At 43.3% G+C, this 18,424-nt stretch overlaps 1 protein-coding gene across 1 annotated transcript in view; it reads left to right on the forward strand.

Moving 5' to 3' along the window:
* The window catches only part of DYNC2H1 (dynein cytoplasmic 2 heavy chain 1), a 362,438-nt gene that overhangs the window by 158,311 nt on the left and 185,703 nt on the right, over positions 1-18,424 (forward strand). Inside the window, 3 exon segments of the mRNA XM_030560509.1 lie at positions 1,788-1,922; positions 2,840-2,983; positions 17,452-17,541. Of these exon segments, the coding sequence (XP_030416369.1) occupies positions 1,788-1,922; positions 2,840-2,983; positions 17,452-17,541 (369 nt within the window).

The raw sequence follows: 18,424 nt of genomic DNA on the forward strand, positions 1-18,424 counted from the left end.
CTATCTTGAAGAACCTCAGTTACTGCACAAGGTGAGTAACTTTTAAAAAAAAGTAAATAATATCCTTCCACTGTCCATTTACTTACCTCTGTAAGCAGGAAAGGGGGATCAGTTTTGAATTTGCTAGTTAGATTTTCAAGCTGAAATCTAGCAAACTTTGTTTGCCAATTGAATAGTATTAATAAAATAACTCCTTTTTATTGAGCCCAGGGAGTGTTGCTACTTTTAATACTGGATTCTTTTTAGGTCAACTTTTAACTTGAACAGTATTTCTCAAACCAGGACACTTGCTTATTCTTAACCAACCAATAATGTATTAATTCATCCAGAACCACGTTAGTATCCAGCCACAGTTCACCACTCGTGTAGATAATACCAATCATCTAGGCATGTGTTACACACACAGTACAGTCTTGCAAGCAATTAGCATAGAATAGAGTTGAGCCTCAGCAGTTATATCAAAGAACAATGCAAATTGCCAAGATTTTTATTACATTTACTTATGATCATAAATTCTCAATTCTTTACACATTGATCACACTTTCAATGTTTCACTTATCTTTAAGGCACTGTGGTTGGTACTCTTTGATGAGGTTGATCCAGGCATGGACAAGTTTAGAATATTAAAAACAATTGCTTCAAGTTATTGTTTTCAGTCTCTCTAGGCCAATTTGCTTAGACATATAAAGGAGTTAAAGCTAGTATATGCTTACTTGAGGTCTTACTAGAGTGTGTGTAGACTTATCAAGATAACCTACAGTTATTTTTATGTTAAAGAATAGAAGGGGAAATAGTCTTTCAAGTGAAATCTCACTACTTCTTTTCCTGTTCATCCTGGGATGGGAGAGAGTCCTTTCTGCACAGCAGTTGCTCTTAAGATTCTGCAGCTTCTTGCTGGGTTCAATCAATTTTTTTGAACACACGGTGACCTCAGTTTTATATACTAGAGTTTATGGGTTCTTTGAAGAGGCCCATCCTCTTATTCCTATGGGACACATGCCAATTGGGTGCTCAGATTTCAGTTTAGGGTATATTTATGCTGCAATGTAAGACCAGGGTTCAAACTCAGGGTTTATGCCTAACCCCTTCTGTCTACATATAAATCATGCTAACCCAGGGCTTGGACCCAGGCTCCCAGGATCTCACAGGGGTGGAGGGTCTGAGCCTGAGTCAAGCTGGGACTCAGGGTTCAAGCCGTGTTGCTTTGCAGTGTGGATGCAGCCTCACTGTGCTTGAACTCTCAGTCTGCCAGAAGTGTTCCACAATCTCATGCTCTGACTTTCGTAGTTGCTAGTAAATCATAGTAGCTGCAGGTGGGAGAGAGGAGGAGTGTCTTTACAGAGAAAGTACCTAGATAAAAGCCAGCCAACTGCAGGTTAAAATTATAAAAGGAAAACTATTATATAATTCCTGCATGTGAGTCTCAGATTCGCCTTTTAGCGGGGAATGGATAAGACTCTGGCTACGAGACCATCTTTTTCTATAAGCCCAATAAAAGCTAGCAACTCTAACCTGGGCCTCTCGAATTTCAGCAGATTGTTCATGTGTTTTATTGCTGCACCAACATAACACTTCAGTTTTCAGACTGACCATCTTATCTCTCATATGCTTTTTATCGGTTCCAAGACTAACAAACATGTTAGAGACACCTGCAAAGGTAAGAATAATTTCTCAAGATAAATTCTGGTATTAGTATCAGCATCATATTCCCTTTATACACTGCACAGTTTCCTGAAGTGTAAACTTATGAGTTAATGTATTACTCAAGTTAATTTTAATTTTTTCAGACTCTTGCAACATCACAAGGCAACCTACTTGAAAATAAGGATCTGATTGAATCTTTGAATCAGACTAAAGCAAGTAGTGCACTCATCCAAGAATCTCTTGCTGAGTCTCACAAACTTCAAATTTCTCTTGATCAGGTGATGTCTTTTCTTAAAATGTTTATTTTTGATATTTTTTTCAATGTCAGAAATAACATTATTGCTCCTGTGTAATCCTGTTGATGTCCATGGACGAGCCCTGCAATATATAGGGATTATCTCCTACATACGTTATTTTCTGCTTTAGTTGGTCGGTTATTATTTTTTGTACTATTATACTTGCTATTTCACTACATGTCTAATGCTAAAATGAGAGCACTTATCATGTCTGATGTTTAAAGATGGACATGAACAAATCAGAGGTGAAATCCTGGTCCCACTGAAGTCAATGGGGAGTTTTGCCATTGAGTTAAGTGGAGCCAAGATTTCATGCATGCATCTACGTGTGTAAGGGTAGTGCTGTGCTTATTTCTTTCTTTGAAGTATAGGATATTTTCAGATATACAGGCACCGAAAGCATTTTTAATTGTTATACTTTACCTGTTTTACACTTCTTGAATGAGTACGTAACTGAAACAATCTTTTTTAAATAAAAAAAATGTTTAAAATGAAAAGAATAGAAAAGTAATTTTGAACTAACATGTTTTTTTGTGAAATTTCAAACTGGAACTAATGTAAAAGCCTGGATTATATGCCCTAAAATTGCAGGGGTTATAATAAGAATACTATAAATTAAAGCATTAGGGCTTATAATAAGAGTACACATATAATTTTAATTCTAGAAACACAAATGAACTTGTTTAATTCATATTTGTATGTGGATTAATTTTTTAGTGTAGTAGAGTTTGAAGTATGTTAGTAACCAAAATATCTTTGATTTTAATGTAATTGGTTATGGTATATTCTGAAGTTGTAGAATGCATCTGAGGGGTTTTTTGCTAGATTGAACAAGTATTTAGTGACCCTTAGATGGCAGTAGAGTCCTGATCCTGAGTATTTTTTCTTTTTATCCACAGGAGAGGGATGCCTATCTCCCTCTAGCTGAGAGTGCCAGCAAGATGTACTTTATTATCTCTGACTTGTCCAAAATTAATAACATGTACCGTTTTAGTTTGGCTGCTTTCCTCCGACTTTTCCAAAGGGCTTTGCAGAGCAAGCAGGTATGTCCTGTTTTTTTGCAGCTGTGAATGCTGGAGAGGGATCAATATGCTTGTGGTTTTTAAAAATTCATAAGTGCTCTAGTTGTTTTTAAAGAATAAAATAACATTAATGTGGACATGTTGTATTGCTGTACATTATACATTCCAAATATATGTATTTACTTTCAGTTTGTAGGAGGCATATCCTTGTAGCAACAGTCAAAATCAAGTAACATCCATTCTTCTTTGAGTGGTGTCTTTGTGGGTGCTCCACTTCAGATGCGCCTGCACTCTGTGCCTTTGATCAGAGATTTTCGGTAGCTGTGCCCATTGGGCCTGGGCATGTGCCCCACATCCTTGTGCTTCCCGCCGAGGCTATATGGGGCTGCGTGGGCAAACTGCCCCAAGTTCCTTTTCAGCCAGCTTTGCCCTGAGATGGAGTCTACTTGTTATCTGTAATATTTAGCAATTAGTTAACTAATTATATGCTAACTAATTATTTTTTAATGCTTATAGTAGTTGGAACCGTTCTCCCCCTTTTTTTTCTTTTTCCTCTCTCTCTTGCCTAATTATATCTATGAAAATATATATATTTTTATAAAAAGAACAGAACTTGTGGCACCTAAAACTACAATACCCACCTGCTGAAGTGAAAAAACAGATTGACAGAGCCAGCCGAGTACCCAGAAGTCACCTCCTACAAGACAGGCCCAACAAAGAAAATAACAGAACCTTCAGCCCCCAACTAAAACCTCTCCAGTGCATCATCAAAGATCTACAACCTATCCTGAAAGATGATCCCTCACTCTCACAGATCTTGGGAGACAGACCTGTCCTCGCTTACAGACAGCCCCCCAACCTGAAGCGAATACTCACCAGCAACCATACATCACTGAACAAAAACACTAACCCAGGAACCTATCCTTGCAACAAAGCCCGATGACAACTCTATCCACATATCTATTCAAGCGACATCATCATAGGACCTAATCACATCAGCCATACCATCAGGGGCTCATTCACCTGCACATCTACCAATGTGATATATGCCATCATGTGCCAGCAATACCCCTCTGCCATATACATTGGCCAAACCAGACAGTCTCTATGCAAAAGAATTAATGGACACAAATCTGACATCAGGAATCATAACACTCAAAAATCAATAGGAGAACACTTTAACTTGTCTGGTCATTCAATGACAGACCTGCGGGTGGCAATCTTGCAACAGAAAAGCTTCAAAAACAGACTCCAACGAGAAACTGCTGAGCTGGAATTGATATGCAGACTAGATACAATCAACTTAGGCTTGAACAGGGACTGGGAATGGCTGAGCCATTACAAACATTGTAAAAGCAGCAAAGAATCCTGTGGCACCTTATTCTCTAACAGACGTTTTGGAGCATGAGCTTTCATGGGTGAATACCCACTGCATCTAACGAAGTGGGTATTCACCCACGAAAGCTCATGTTCCAAAACATCTGTTAGTCTATAAGGTGCCACAGGATTCTTTGCTGCTTTTACAGATCCAGAATAACTCTGCTAACCCTCTGATACATTACAAACATTGAATCTATGTCCCCTTGTAAGTATTCTCACACTTCTTATCAAACTGTCTATACTGGGCTATCCTGATTATCACTTCAAAAGTTATTTTCTCTTACTTAATTGGCCTCCCAGAGTTGGTAAGACAACTCCCACCTTTTCATGCTCTCCTTATCTCCTCAATATATGTTCCATTCTATGCATCTGAAGAAGTGGGCTGTAGCCCACGAAAGCTTATGCTCAAATAAATTTGTTAGTCTCTAAGGTGCCACAAGTACTCCTGTTCTTTTTGCAGATACAGACTAACATGGCTGCTACTCTGAAACCATATATTTTCATAGATACAGTTAGGTAATTTTTAATCACTTTCCTCTTCTAGGGGTCTTTTTGATTATTTTGCTCAGTAATGCTGGGCCTTCTCGGGATTCAAGAGATGCCTTCCTGTCATGAAGCTATTCTGATCAGTGACAGGCATTCCCAGTGCCTCCACTCTTTGAGTGATATTCATATCTCCCAAATCTGTACTTCCTTCAAGAGTAGATCCTGTAAAAATAGGGATATCAAGTTTAAACTCCTGATGATAGAGTAAGTTCTATAATCAGTTTCGGATCCAGGGATGGAGGGACAACCTCCACCCCCTGCCGGGGCATAGACTTCCCATTACCGCCAGTGCGCCATCCACTCAACCAAGATCTCAGTCACCAGAGACTGTTAGAGGGATAGGGAGTACTGCAGCAACGAATACATCTATGGTACTGAAGTCCTCAGCATAGGTAGCCTCGACATCTACTTCTAAGCCGAAGGAAGTAAGGAGTAAATCTCCAAGAAGAGTTCAGTCACCAATGCACAAGAAGGCTATTGAGACCTCAAGTTTCAAGGGGAGTTCCTTGCAGACGCAGAGTGATGCCAGTACTGCAAAGGCAAAGAGGAGTCAGTTATCTAACAGAGACTCAGTACTGTTTTTGGGTGCCCGTACCCAAAGTGACAGAGACACTGTTGAGAAGAGTTCTAAGCATGTCCCTGAACAACACTAGGTGCTGGTAACGTGAAAGTCAGCGATAACAAAGACCACTTGGGTACCTACCATACTGATGGAAATGGAGGTGTCTCACTCCCATGCCAAGTGCTCAGTGCTGGAGATGAAAAGAAGGAACGGGGGACCCAGAGGCGGATTGAGTAAACGGGCTTCTTTCTTTTGGTACTTGTTCCCCTTGACCCAAATGTCGAGTAAGCACTGAGTTAATCACCTCATGCTCTTTTATATAAGTTAATATGTAAATACCCAATTTACTACAACACTCCCCAAACCTGTATTTGATAATATGAATGCCCATATAATGAATATTAATAGCCATATACTGAATATAATTATATCTACCTGTTTACTGTTTACAGTATTAAGCATATTCTACAGACATTTTTACCTTGAAGATACATTTCTTTGCAATAATTGTAGCCATAAGTTCCCTTAATCAGCAGTTCACATGGGAGGGAGGAAGGGGCCATGACCTCGAGCTTGTTTATGTAACTGGGAAAGGAAGGGAGTGGGGAGATAACACTTCTTCACCCAAAGGGTATCCCTCAGACAAACACATTCCTTATACAGCTGCAATGCTTATCTATTCTTAACAAGCAGAAGGGGAGGGAAAATGGTGGCAACTTTATTTATGAAGCGAAGAGACAGTGCCTGCCTGTGCCTTTACTCCCTATAGTGGTTACCCACATTTTTGTTTAACCCTTACATACCCCAACACTTGGTACCACTTGCATTGGTACCAAAGCCATCCTCCATGGGTTCTCACTCAACCCTGTCTTCGACAACATCAATACTCCAAGAATTTAGGTACCCTAAAGACCTGATAGTATGTTTGGCGCTTGAGTCTCCTTTGTTAATTGGTGCTAGGGGTTTGTCATTTACCACTCAGTTATCTAGAGTACCTTACTCCCCCTATCTGCTTTGCCAGCTGAACATCTGTGCTCCCTTTGGAATATGTGGAAGAGGACTCCTTAGACTCTTAAATTTTAGTGCACGATTCCGTTGCCTATTCTAAGACACTTAGCTCTCCCCTCTACATTGATGTATTAAAGAAGGATAGACTTCAAATGACATCACATATCAGGATCACAGACGGATGTCTCCAGCTGTGCCATATAGGCCCCCTCAGTAGCCTTGCTAGGACCATGGGTGATCTGTGATCAACAATTTGCAATGAGGTCTTTGCACTGGAACGGAATAGAGAATCTCCCATTCTCCTCAAATTGCTCTACTACAATCTATGCCAGAAGAGACCTTCAAGAAGCAAGGCTGAATAAGGAGATGACGCCTCTTATTAATATTTCCTCCTCATTGCCTGATGAAACTGTGATGCATCCACCATCTTCTATGATGGACAACTTCAGACAGTTTCAGGACCTGATTAAGCAAATTGCTGATACGCTTAGAGGAGGTTCAGGAATCCCATCATAAATTTCTAGATATTTTACACTTTGACATCTATGAGAATTGCCGTTCCAGACAATGAAGCTCTGATGGAGCCCACTAAGACAGTTTGGCATACCCCAGCCTACCTGCAAGAGGGCAGATAAAATGTGTTATGTCCCTGCCATGGAACTGGAGTTTGTATTTTCTCACTTGGCTCTGAATTCCCTAGTAGTTGAGACCATTAATGAACAAGGCAGACAACATTGCTCAAAGTTCGCCTTGTACACTAAGGATCACAGGAAGCTTGATCTTTCTGGACACAAATCTTTCTCTTTAGTCACACTTCAGAATAGTGAACCATCAGGCACTCAGAGCCATATAAGACTATTTAAATTGCAACAAATTCAATTGCATTATTGAGCACCTGCTAGAGGTACATTGTGACCAATTAAAGGCCATTATATAACATGGTCAGTTCCTGGCAAAGACATCGCTCCAGGCTTCCTTGAATGCTGCAGATACTGCAGCCTGGTCTATATCTATCTCTCTGGTCATGAGAAGAGTATCTTGGCTCCAGGTATTAGGCTTCTCCAGAGAGGACCAGAGTATCATCAAACACCTCCCCTTTGCAGTTGCAAGACTTGATGGCTATATCTCTCCACACTTTAAAGGACTCGAGACCTCTGCTGTGATCTGTAAGTATGTATACTCCTGTAAATAAGAGGAGATTTAATAGGTCTCAGATGACACAAAGAGCACACCCATCCCTATATGCAACTTATCATAGACCATCTGAACCCCCAACTAAGAGACCAAGATAGTCTAAGAACAAAACCTCTTTCAGCTATAGCTACATCTTCTCAGCCATCTACAGCCTCTATACGAGAGTTTTGATGGCTTGATCAAGAATCACACCCATTCAATCAACAGGGTTTTACAGTTGCAACATCATACTCTCCTCCCTCTTCCATTTTCAGGCTGCATGGAGAATGTAATTTCAGACAAATGGATTTTGGAAGTCATAACATCTATTACACTATTGATTTCAAGTCTATCCCTCCTACCCATTCATCCTCCTTATAGCTCTTCAGGGACCCCTATCACAATCTATTGCTGGCACTTGAGGTGGCCTCACTTATATGTTTAGGAGCAATAGAACTTATTCCTGTACAGCACAGGAAGAGGAGAGTCTATTCAAAATACTTCCTGTTTCCCAAAAAGAAGGGAGAGTGAAGGCCAGTTTTAGACCTCAGGTCTCTAAACAGATATGTAAAACAGCAGAAATTCATGATGATGACCCTTGCAGCAATAATTCCCTCATAATATTTAGGAGATTGGTTCATAACTGTTGACTTAAAAGATGCATATTTTCATGTTGTTATTCACCCTTCGCACAACAACAAGCACTACCCTCCAGGGTGTGGTCTTTCAGCCTATCTTCTGTCCCATGAGTACTCCCAGAGATTCTGGTGGTAATTGCTGATCACATATGTCATTTGGATATAATTGTTGATCAGAGCACATAGTATCAGTATCCGTGTTAGTAAAATGACATGTTCTCTGTTTCACAGTCTGGGCCTTCAAATCAACTTCAAAAAATCCTTGTGACTCCACTACAGTGTCTAAACTTCATAGGAACTTCCCTGGATACAGTGACAGGCAGAATGTATCTCCCTTCCAGCAGATTTCTTGCATTAGTGAATTTCATCTCAAAGATTTAGGGCTCTCCTCAAGTAACTTATCTTCAACTGCTGGGATCCATGCCAGCTTGCATCTTTGTAGTGCAGCGTGCCGGATTACATCTCTGAGGTCTACAGGGATGGCTCCAAACCAAGGAAGCAGAGCCTATGCTGGTTACTGTCTGTTCCCCAATGGGTTCGTATGTTCACTAAGCTGGAACAGGTGGAAGGACCTGACAAAAACCTGTGCATGTGTTCCATTATTTCAGAATTCCCCTACCAGAGTGATAATATTTGATGCTTCACTTTTGGCTTGGGGGGCGCATCTGGGCCCTCATAAGGTGCAAGGAAAATGGCTACTATAAGAGTAGCATCTCCACATCAAACTTTTGGAATTGAGAGCAGTTAAAAATGCTTGCATACACTTTCTACCTCTTATCAGATCCAAGTCAGTAAGGATAATGACAGACAGTGTGGCTTGCATGTATTATATCAACTGTCAAGGAGGAGAATATTCCCTATCACCCTATGCTGAATTGATAAAACTCTGGAATTGGTGCATAGCCAACCAGATAGTCATCTCAGCTTATTACCTCACATATATTTGGGGTTTAGTTGGGCAAGGGATTGGACTAGATGACCTTCTGAGGTCTCTTCCAACCGTAATCTTCTATGATTCTATGATATTCAGAACACCAGGACAGACAACCTTAGCACTCATTTCTTTCTAAATTACGAATGGGAACTGAACTCCCAAGTCGTCCACAAGATGTTCTTAGCTTGAGGTTTCCTGGAGATTGCTCTGTTTGCCATGGCAGCCAACGCAAATTGCATCAGGTATTGCTCCAGAGGAGGTCTTAATCCCCAGTCCCTGAGGGATGAAAGGACTTCTCTACGTGTATTCACCAACACTATTACTGTTAAAGGTTCTCAGCAAGATCAAACAAAATCAGGCCAGAGTCACACTGATAGCACCAACATGGCCAAGACAAGTTTGGTATTGTTGTCTAGTGAGACTGACCTCTCACTCTTCACAGCAGTTTTCAGTTGGTTCGTTCCTACTGACTCAGGATGACAGTTGAACATTTTACCCCGTTGGCAGGATCTTTCTAGGTCTCCAATTATGTTTCCTTGATGGCTCTCAGGAATAGAGATATCCTGTTTATCAGAGGTACAACACATTGTATTAAATAACAGAAAAGAATCTATAAGAAGTACTTACCTCCAGAAATGAAAACAATATTATCTTTGATGTAACTATCATCAGATTTCGCCAACTCGCTCTCTTCTTCTTAAGATATTGAATTACCAGTTAGAAAACATCCAGTCTTTCTATGAATTCTATTAAGGTTCATTTAATAGCAATAACAGCTTTTCACACATCCCTAGAGGGTTTTTCACTCTTTGCTCACCCAATTATAGCAAGATTTCTAAGAGGTTTTTCAAATATCTCCCCACAAATCAGAGATCCTACTTCTAGCTGGGACCTGAACCTACTCCTTAATTACCTTGTGAAACATCCTTTTGAGTCATTAGCTATGTGTTTTCTATTAGATTTATCATTTGAAGACAGCATTCCTGGTAGCTATCACTTCTTCTCCCTGAAGGGTTGGAGAATTGGGGACTTTAATGGCAGTACCAACATTTAAGTTATTCTCCAGACAGAAAGTGTCACTATGGACACATCCAAGATTTTTACTTAAGGTGTCCTTAGAATTTCATATTAATCAAACTATTCATCTCCTGTGTTTTTCCCCAAACTGCATCAGATTAGTCAAGAAGCCATATTCCATACCCTAGATGTCAGGAGGGCATTAGCCTTCTATCTAGATAGGACCAAACAATTTAGAAGATCTAGATTATTTGTATCCATTGCTGCCAGAAACAAGGGTTCAGTAATTTCAAAATAGAGGTTGTCAGAGTGGATCTCTGGTTATGTTAAGATCTGTTACAACAGTATTCATGTTCAGCCTCCCTTGAGAGTGATAGCACATTCCACAGGAGCACTATCTATATTTGTGGCCGTATTAAAGGATGTACCAATTGCAGACGTTTGTGGAGTGACAACTTTCTCTGTTCATACTTTCTCTAATCATTATGCCCTGGTACCTGGGGAGAGATCAGATGCTGATGTAGGCAATGCAATTCTTCTGTATTGGACTCTGCTCTGAACATCCCCTCTCTTTAGTGAGGTGCTGCTTGGGAATCACCTGAAGGAGCGGTAACTCACCTTTTGCAATGGCGGGAATTTTTTCAGATGGATGGCTCTGTGGGGTGCTCCACTCCCTGTCCTCCTTCCCCTCTGTTTCAGAGCCTCCCCTGTGGGACTTTGCAGTGGAGAAGGAACAGAGGATGGTTCACCGACGCAGCCCCATGTAGCCTTGGCCTGGGCCACAGGAATGTGTGGGGCATATGCATGGGCTGAGTGGGTACTGCTACCAGAAATCTCTGATCAAAAGCATAGGGCACAGGTACACCTGAAGGGGACATATTTTGAAGAACTCTAGTTACTGCACCACCTAAGTAACCTCTTTTTTTGTAGTTTAGGCTCTTTGGCTAAGATTACAGTACATATGAAAATACAAGGTTGACTACAGGGAATCTTGAGGTTTTATTTATTTAAATATAGGCTCTTCAGTGACTAATCTGTGAATAAGGCAAATTTTTCCAGTAAGGGACAGAATAAGGAAAGGAGCAAAGGCTCGGGGTTCTAAAAGTTTCAGTAGTTTAGTAAGAGGAAATGGAACCTTTCACTAGTTTGAATACAACTAGCATGACCAAAACATAGTTCCTGTCCCCGCAAGCCCATTCTCTCCCCCCTTTGTCATGGTGGATAATACATACACTCTCCCTATTGCTCAGGCCCATAATCTTGGATTCATCTTCAGATCAGCCTTCTCATTAACCCCACAAATTAAGGCTGTGACTAAATGTTACCACTTCTTCCTGAACCACATTTCTAAGATTTGACCTTTTCTCTCTGCCCTCTTCCCACCCCTTCAAGGCCATTCAGAATGCTGCTGTTAAGTCCATTTTGCTGGCTCATTACTCTGACTATATAAAGACCCCTCCCTGCAATCCTCCACTGGCCCCACCTCTTTCCATAACATCAAACACGAACTTCTTGTATTTATTTTCAAAACCTGTCACAATTTAGCACCATACTACCTATCCACCCTAATATCCTATTGTAAAGTTGATTACCTGCTTTTCTACTTCTCTGACAAGCATCTTCAAGCTCTCTCCTGAGTTACCCTATAGATGTGGGAAAACTTCCCATCAAGTCAATTTGTAAAGCCACATTATCCTTCTTCAAGTCCTTCCTCATAATGCTTACAGTACAGGCAACCTGATAATGGCTAAGCATGTGCAAATTGTGCTTACTGCTGCTGATTAGCCAACAAACCGTAGAGATACTATTATTTTTATTACACCCCCATCTCCTCAACCCTCATCCTGACACCCTCGTTTGTTTCATCCTCCTGCTGTGTTTTGTCTTTTAGATAGTAAATGCTTTGGGGGCTAGGATTGCCATTTTCTAGATGTTTTGTATAATGCCTGGTACAATGTGGCCCAACCTGGGTTGAGTGTCTAGATGCAACTGCAATTTAAATGTATAACAATAATTAATAAGTCAGCAGTGAGGGCAAGTTATCAGCATATGAAGGCTATTGGAGATGAAGGATTTAATGAGAATGGAGACTTAACTATTCTTTCATTCTTAGGGTATGTCTACACTACGGGATTATTCCAATTTTACAGAAACCGTTTTTTTAAAACAGATTGTATAAAGTTGAGTGAACGCGGCCACATTAAGCACATTAATTCGGCGGTGTGCGTCCATGTACTGAGGCTAGCAGCGATTTCCTGAGTGTTGCACTGTGGGTAGCTATCTCATAGTTCCCGCAGTCTCCCCCGCCCATTGGAATGCTGGGTTGAGATCCCAGTGCCTAATGGGGCAAAAATCATTGCTGCTGGTGCTTCTGGGTACAGCCTCACCCCTTCCTCCATGAAAACAGCAGCAGCCAACCTTTTTGCGCCTTTTTTCCTGGGTGAACTGTGCAGACGCCATTCCACGGCAAGCATGGACCCTGCTGAGCTCAAGACAGCAATCATGGACATTTTAAACACCTCGCATATTCTCGTGCAGTCAATGCTGAACTGGGACCTGCAAAGCCAGGTGAGGAGGCGGCGACTGCAGCAGAGCAGCGACGGGAGTGATGAGGACATGGACACAGAATTCTGTCAAACTGCAGGCCCCTGCGCTTTGGAGATCCTGCTGGTAATGGGGCAGGTTCTAGCCATTGATTGCCGATTTTGGGCCCGGGAAACAAGCACAGACTGGTGGGACCGCATAGTGTTGCAGGTGTGGGATGATTCCCAGTGGCTGCGAAACTTTCTCATGCATAAGGGCACTTTCATGGAACTTTGTGACTTGCTTTCCCCTGCCCTGAAGTGCCAGAATACCAAGATGAGAGCAGCCCTCACAGTTAAGAAGCGAGTGGCAATAGCCGTGTGGAAGCTTGCAACGCCAGACAGCTACCGGTCAGTCAGGAATCAATTTGGAGTGGGCACATCTACTGTGGAGGCCGCTGTGATGCAAGTAGCCAGTGCAATCACTAAGCTGCTGCTATGAAAGGTTGTGACTCTGGGAAATGTGCAGGTCATAGTTGATGGCTTTGCTGCAATGGGATTCCCTAACTGTGGTGGGGCGATAGATAGACCCATATCCTTATCTTGGCACTGGAGCACCAGGGCACCCAGTACATAATCCACAAAGGGTACTTTTCCATGGTGCTGCAAGCACTGGTGGATCACAAGGGACATTTCATCAACATCCACGTGGGATGGCTGGGAAGGGTTCACGACGCTCGCGTCCTCAGGAACTCTGCTCTGTTTAAACGGCTGCAGCAAGGGAATTACTTCCCAGACCGGAAAATAACAGTTGGGGATGTTGAAATGCCTGTAGTTAACCTGGGGGACCCAGCCTACCCCTTGATGCCATGGCTCATGAAGCCATACCCAGGCAGCCTGGACACTAGTCAGGAGCTGTTCAACTACAGGCTGAGCAAGTGCAGAATGGTGGTAGAATGTGCATTTGGCCGTTTAAAGGTGCGCTGGCACACATTACTGACTTGCTCAGACTTCAGCCAAGGAGACCTTTATGGCGGGGTGGGAGGCTGAGGCAAATCACCTGGCCGCTGATTTCGCACAGCCAGACACCAGGTCTATTAAAAGAGCACACCAGGAAGCGGTGCGCATTAGAGAAGCTTTGAAAACCAGTTTCATCACTGGCCAGGGTACAATGTGACTGTTGTGTTTGTTTCTCCTTGATGACCCCCCCCCAATTGACTCATTCTCTGTAAGCCCCTCACCCCCTCACCCATCCACCGCCTTTGATCACAGCTTGCTTTCTAAGGAAATAAAGTCACTCTCATTTAAAAACCATTTATTCTATATTACCTAATTATAAAAAGAAGGAGAGAACTGACAAGGTAGCCTGCGTGGGGTTTGGGAGGAGAATAGTAGGGAAGGAAAAGGCCACTAAAAAAATTTCATAATAATGAGAGCCTTTTGGTTGGGCTGTCCACTGGGGTGGAGTGGGCGGGTGCAGAGAGCCTCCCCCCATGAGTTCTTACTCGTCTGGTGAGTGAGGAGGCTAAGAAACATGGTGAGGGGGGAGGGTGGTTATACAGGGGCTGCAGCGGCACTCTGTGATCCTGCTGCCGTTCCTGAAGGTCCACCGTACACTGGAGCATGTCAGTTTGATCACGCAGCAGCCCCAGAGTTGCATCCCGCCACCGCTGATCTTCCTGCCACCACCTCTCATATCGAGCGTCTCTCCTGTCCTCACGTTCGTCCCTCCTGTCCTCACGTTCATCCTTCCTGTCCTCACGGTTATTGGCATCTTTCCTGTACTTTGCTACCACGTCCTTCCACTCATTCAGATGAGCTTTTTCATTGCGGGTCACTTCCATGATTTCCGAAAACATTTCTTCTCATGTCTTTTTTTTCCACTGCCTTATCTGAGATAGCCTTCGGGATGGAGTAGAGAGGCTTGAAAAATTTGCAGCTGCATGAGGGAGGGAAAAAAGAGAAAGAAGTATTTAAAAAGATACATTTTAGAGAACAATGGTCATACTCTTTCACGGTGAACAACACTATTCACCTTACATAGCGTATGTGTTTTCACTACAAGGTCACATTTTGCATCTTAATATTGAGTGCTTGTGGCTTTGGTGTTACAGATCACAGACGCAGGTCCGGGCAGCAGAATTCGGCTTGCGTGCGGCCATGTAAGCCATTGTCTTTCGTCTTCTGCAGCCTTCATCTATCCAGCGCCCTCCTTTCCCAAATAGCAAGCAAAGCCCGTTGAGTGCTGCTGCTTTCCTGTTAACGTGCGGCAGCAGAAACCACCCCGTGGCTGGTATCATGGAAGATCGCTGTTAAACATCCACCTTCCCCCCCCGCCAACCCGCGTGGCTGGTATCATGGAAGATCACTGCTAAACACCCCCATTTCCCCCCACCCCAGCCACGTGACTGGTAGCAGGAAAGATCACTGCTAAACACTCCCATTTCCCCCCACTCCAACCACGTGGCTGGTAGCAGGAAAGATCCCTGCTAGCCAAACATGGAAAGCTCTGCGCCAATTGTCTCCTCCCCTTCCCCCCGCTTGGCTACCTGCAGGGAAGGATTTATTTTAAGCAACAGGCAAACAGCCCAGTAGGAATGGCCATCTCTGTCCCCTTACTTAAATTCCTGAATTTCAACCAGGTTACCATGGGGGGAGGGATAGCTCAGTGGTTTGAGCATTGGCCTGTTAAACCCAGGGTTGTGAGTTCAATCCTTGAGGGGGCCACTTAGGGATCTGGGGCAAAAATTGATCCTGCTAGTGAAGGCAAGGGGCTGGACTCGATGACCTTTCAAGGTCCCTTCCAGTTCTAGGAGGTTGGTATATCTCCAGTTGTTACCCTACGAACGATATCACTCTCCTGAGGATAACACAGCGAGATAAAGAATGGATGTTGCTTGAATGCCAGCAGTCACTGGGACCATACGCAGCTAGGCTTTGTCATGCAGTGATACCAGATTACTTGCTACTTGCATGGCGTGGTCAAGTGTCCTACCATGGAGGATGGAGTAAAGCAGCGCTGCCCAGAAACATTCTGCAAAGGCTTTTGGAGTACCTCCAGGAGAGCTTCATGGAGATGTCCCTGGAGAATTTCCACTCCATCCTCAGACATATTAACAGACTTTTCCAGTAACTGTACTGGCCAAGAATGCATCCCAAGTCCTCAGGGCAAATTAATCATTAAAAAACGCTTGCTTTTAAACCATGTCTTATATTTACAAGGTACACTCACCAGAGGTCCCTTCCATGGCTTCATTGTCTGGGACAGTTGCTTGGGAGGGCTGGGAGGGTAATTCCGTCTGGGTGAGAAAAAGCTCCTGGCTGTTGGGGAGAACGGACTGCTGTGTGCTCTCTACAAGCTCGTCCTCCGCTTCCTCCTCATTTTCCCCATCCGCAGAATCCTCAGCATGGCTGTGATTACCACACCCACCTCTGAATCCACAGACAGGGGTGGGGCAGTGGTGGTGGACTCCCCTAGAATTGCATGCAGGTCAGCATAGAAGTGGTATGTTTTCGGCCCTGCCTTGGACTTTCCGTTTGCTTCTTTGGTTTTCTGGTAGGCTTGTCTGAGCTCTTTAACTTTCACACGGCACTGTACTGAGTCCCTGTTGTGGCCTCTGTCCATCATGGCTTTGGAAATTTTTTCAAATGTTTTTTCATTTCGTCTTTTGGAATGGAGTTCTGTTAGCACAGAATCCTCTCCCTATACAGTGATCAGATCCAGTTCCTCCCGTGCGGTCCATGCTGGAGCTCTTTTAGATTCTCAGGAGACTGCATTGTTACCTGTGCTGATGAGCTCTGCGTGGACACCTGTGCTGGTGAGCTCTCCACGCTGGCCAAACAGGAAATGAAATTCAAAAGTTCGTGGGGCTTTTCCTGTCTACCTGGCCAGTGCATCCGAGTTCAAATGGCTTTCCAGAGTGGTCACAATGGTGCACTGTGGGATAGCTCCCGGAGGCCAATACCATTGAATTGCGGCCATACTAACCCTAATCCGACATGGCAATACCGATTTCAGCGCTACTACCCTTGTCGGAGAGGAGTACAGAAATTTTGTTTTAAGAGCCCTTTATATCGATATAAAGGGCTTCGTTGTGTGGACAGGTGCAGCGTAAAATTTGGTTTAACGCTGCTAAATGCGGTATAAATGCGTAATGTAGATCAGGCCTCAGATGTGGTTCCTTCAAGGCCGGTTTAAAACATGGGTGGGGCAGTGTGGAGAAACTTTTGCTATTGCTTCCTGCAGTGTGCTTGGTCTGTGGTTTAGAGAAACAGTCTGCTGGGTGCCAGTTTAGTCTATTTTTCTTGGTATAGTATTTGAGTAGAGCAGTGGAAAGTGTAATAGTTTATGTGCAAATGGTTGCAGGTTCACTACCCCTGGAATTTGTCACAGATGTTTTGAATATTTAGCCTATTTTCCATGACTAAAGCCAGAACGTTCATATCTTGAGTATTTAAATTTAGACTGCTAAATCTGTGTTTTGGGACATTAAATACAGTCATCGGGGGCTGCAAGTGAGATCAGTAGGAAATCTGAGTGCTCAGCAACTCTGAAAATTAGGCCACTTATTTAGGTGTATGACTTTAAACACATGGGCTGGATCCTCAACCCTAAGTGCCCATTGTGCACTCTAGGTATTTGCACATACATACATAAATGCATGTTTTTGTCCAGCTGAACTTTTCATGTTTAAACTAATTTTTTTCAGGATTCAGAAAATACTGAAGAAAGAATTATGTCTCTTATCAGCTCATTAAAACACATGGTGTATGAATATGTCTGTCGCTGCTTGTTTAAGGTAAGATGCATTTTCTTTGATCTTTTCTGTACTAAATGTGAAACTATATTCTCACAGCAACCATAACTTGGCCTGCTTCACATGTGCAGTATTTTGGTTCACTGTATATACTATAATACTAAATTCTGAGTATGTATGAGTAATGGGTGCATTAGCTTTTGTGAGCTGGCTTTGTATCATGTAATTGTTCTTCAGCAGGGTAATACACCAAAAGAGAGCAGCATTGTGGCTGTTTTAGGAGAAAAAATTACCTCTGTGCCCCATCAGCAACCTAGTATATGTACTGTCTCTCTTTTAACCTTATGCAGAGATCATGGGGTTCTTTCAGTGCTGAGGCTGCACTAGCTTCTGCAGAACTGCAGCAGAAGATACAAGTTTGTCCCCATCAAACATATTGTTCTTGTTTAAGAAGTGGCAGAAATGGCTTTGGCTCTCCATCCTTCTTGAATCTTTTTTGTTTTACGTGTGTGTGCTTGTACAGTGCCCTGCACAATAGGTCCCTGTAGTAGAGCGCGGCCGGGGCTCAACCCTCCTTGAGGGGGGACGGGAGCCACACCAGCTCACCTCACTCCTTCTGCCTCGGGCCCGTCCCTTGCTGCGGGGTTGAGCATGAGAGAATAGTATATAAGTACGCCCGGCCCTTGGGTGGGGCGGGGCAACACACACAGTGTATGCTCAGGCCTTCCAGCAGGGGCTGAGCAACAAGGTAACCGAGACGGCCTCCTCAGGTCAGGGGAGGGGGAGTCTGCCACCCTTGGAAGGGTGGCAGGGGGAGCGCAGGCCCTCCCACTCCACTGCGTTCCAGCCGGGGCCCTAGCAGCTGTTAACGCTGCTGATGGTCAGTGGGGAATCCTGACCGAAACACACTGCCATTGGCTCAGGC

Source organism: Gopherus evgoodei, chromosome 1 (genome assembly GCF_007399415.2).
Source record: "Gopherus evgoodei ecotype Sinaloan lineage chromosome 1, rGopEvg1_v1.p, whole genome shotgun sequence".
Lineage (NCBI taxonomy): Eukaryota > Metazoa > Chordata > Testudines > Testudinidae > Gopherus > Gopherus evgoodei.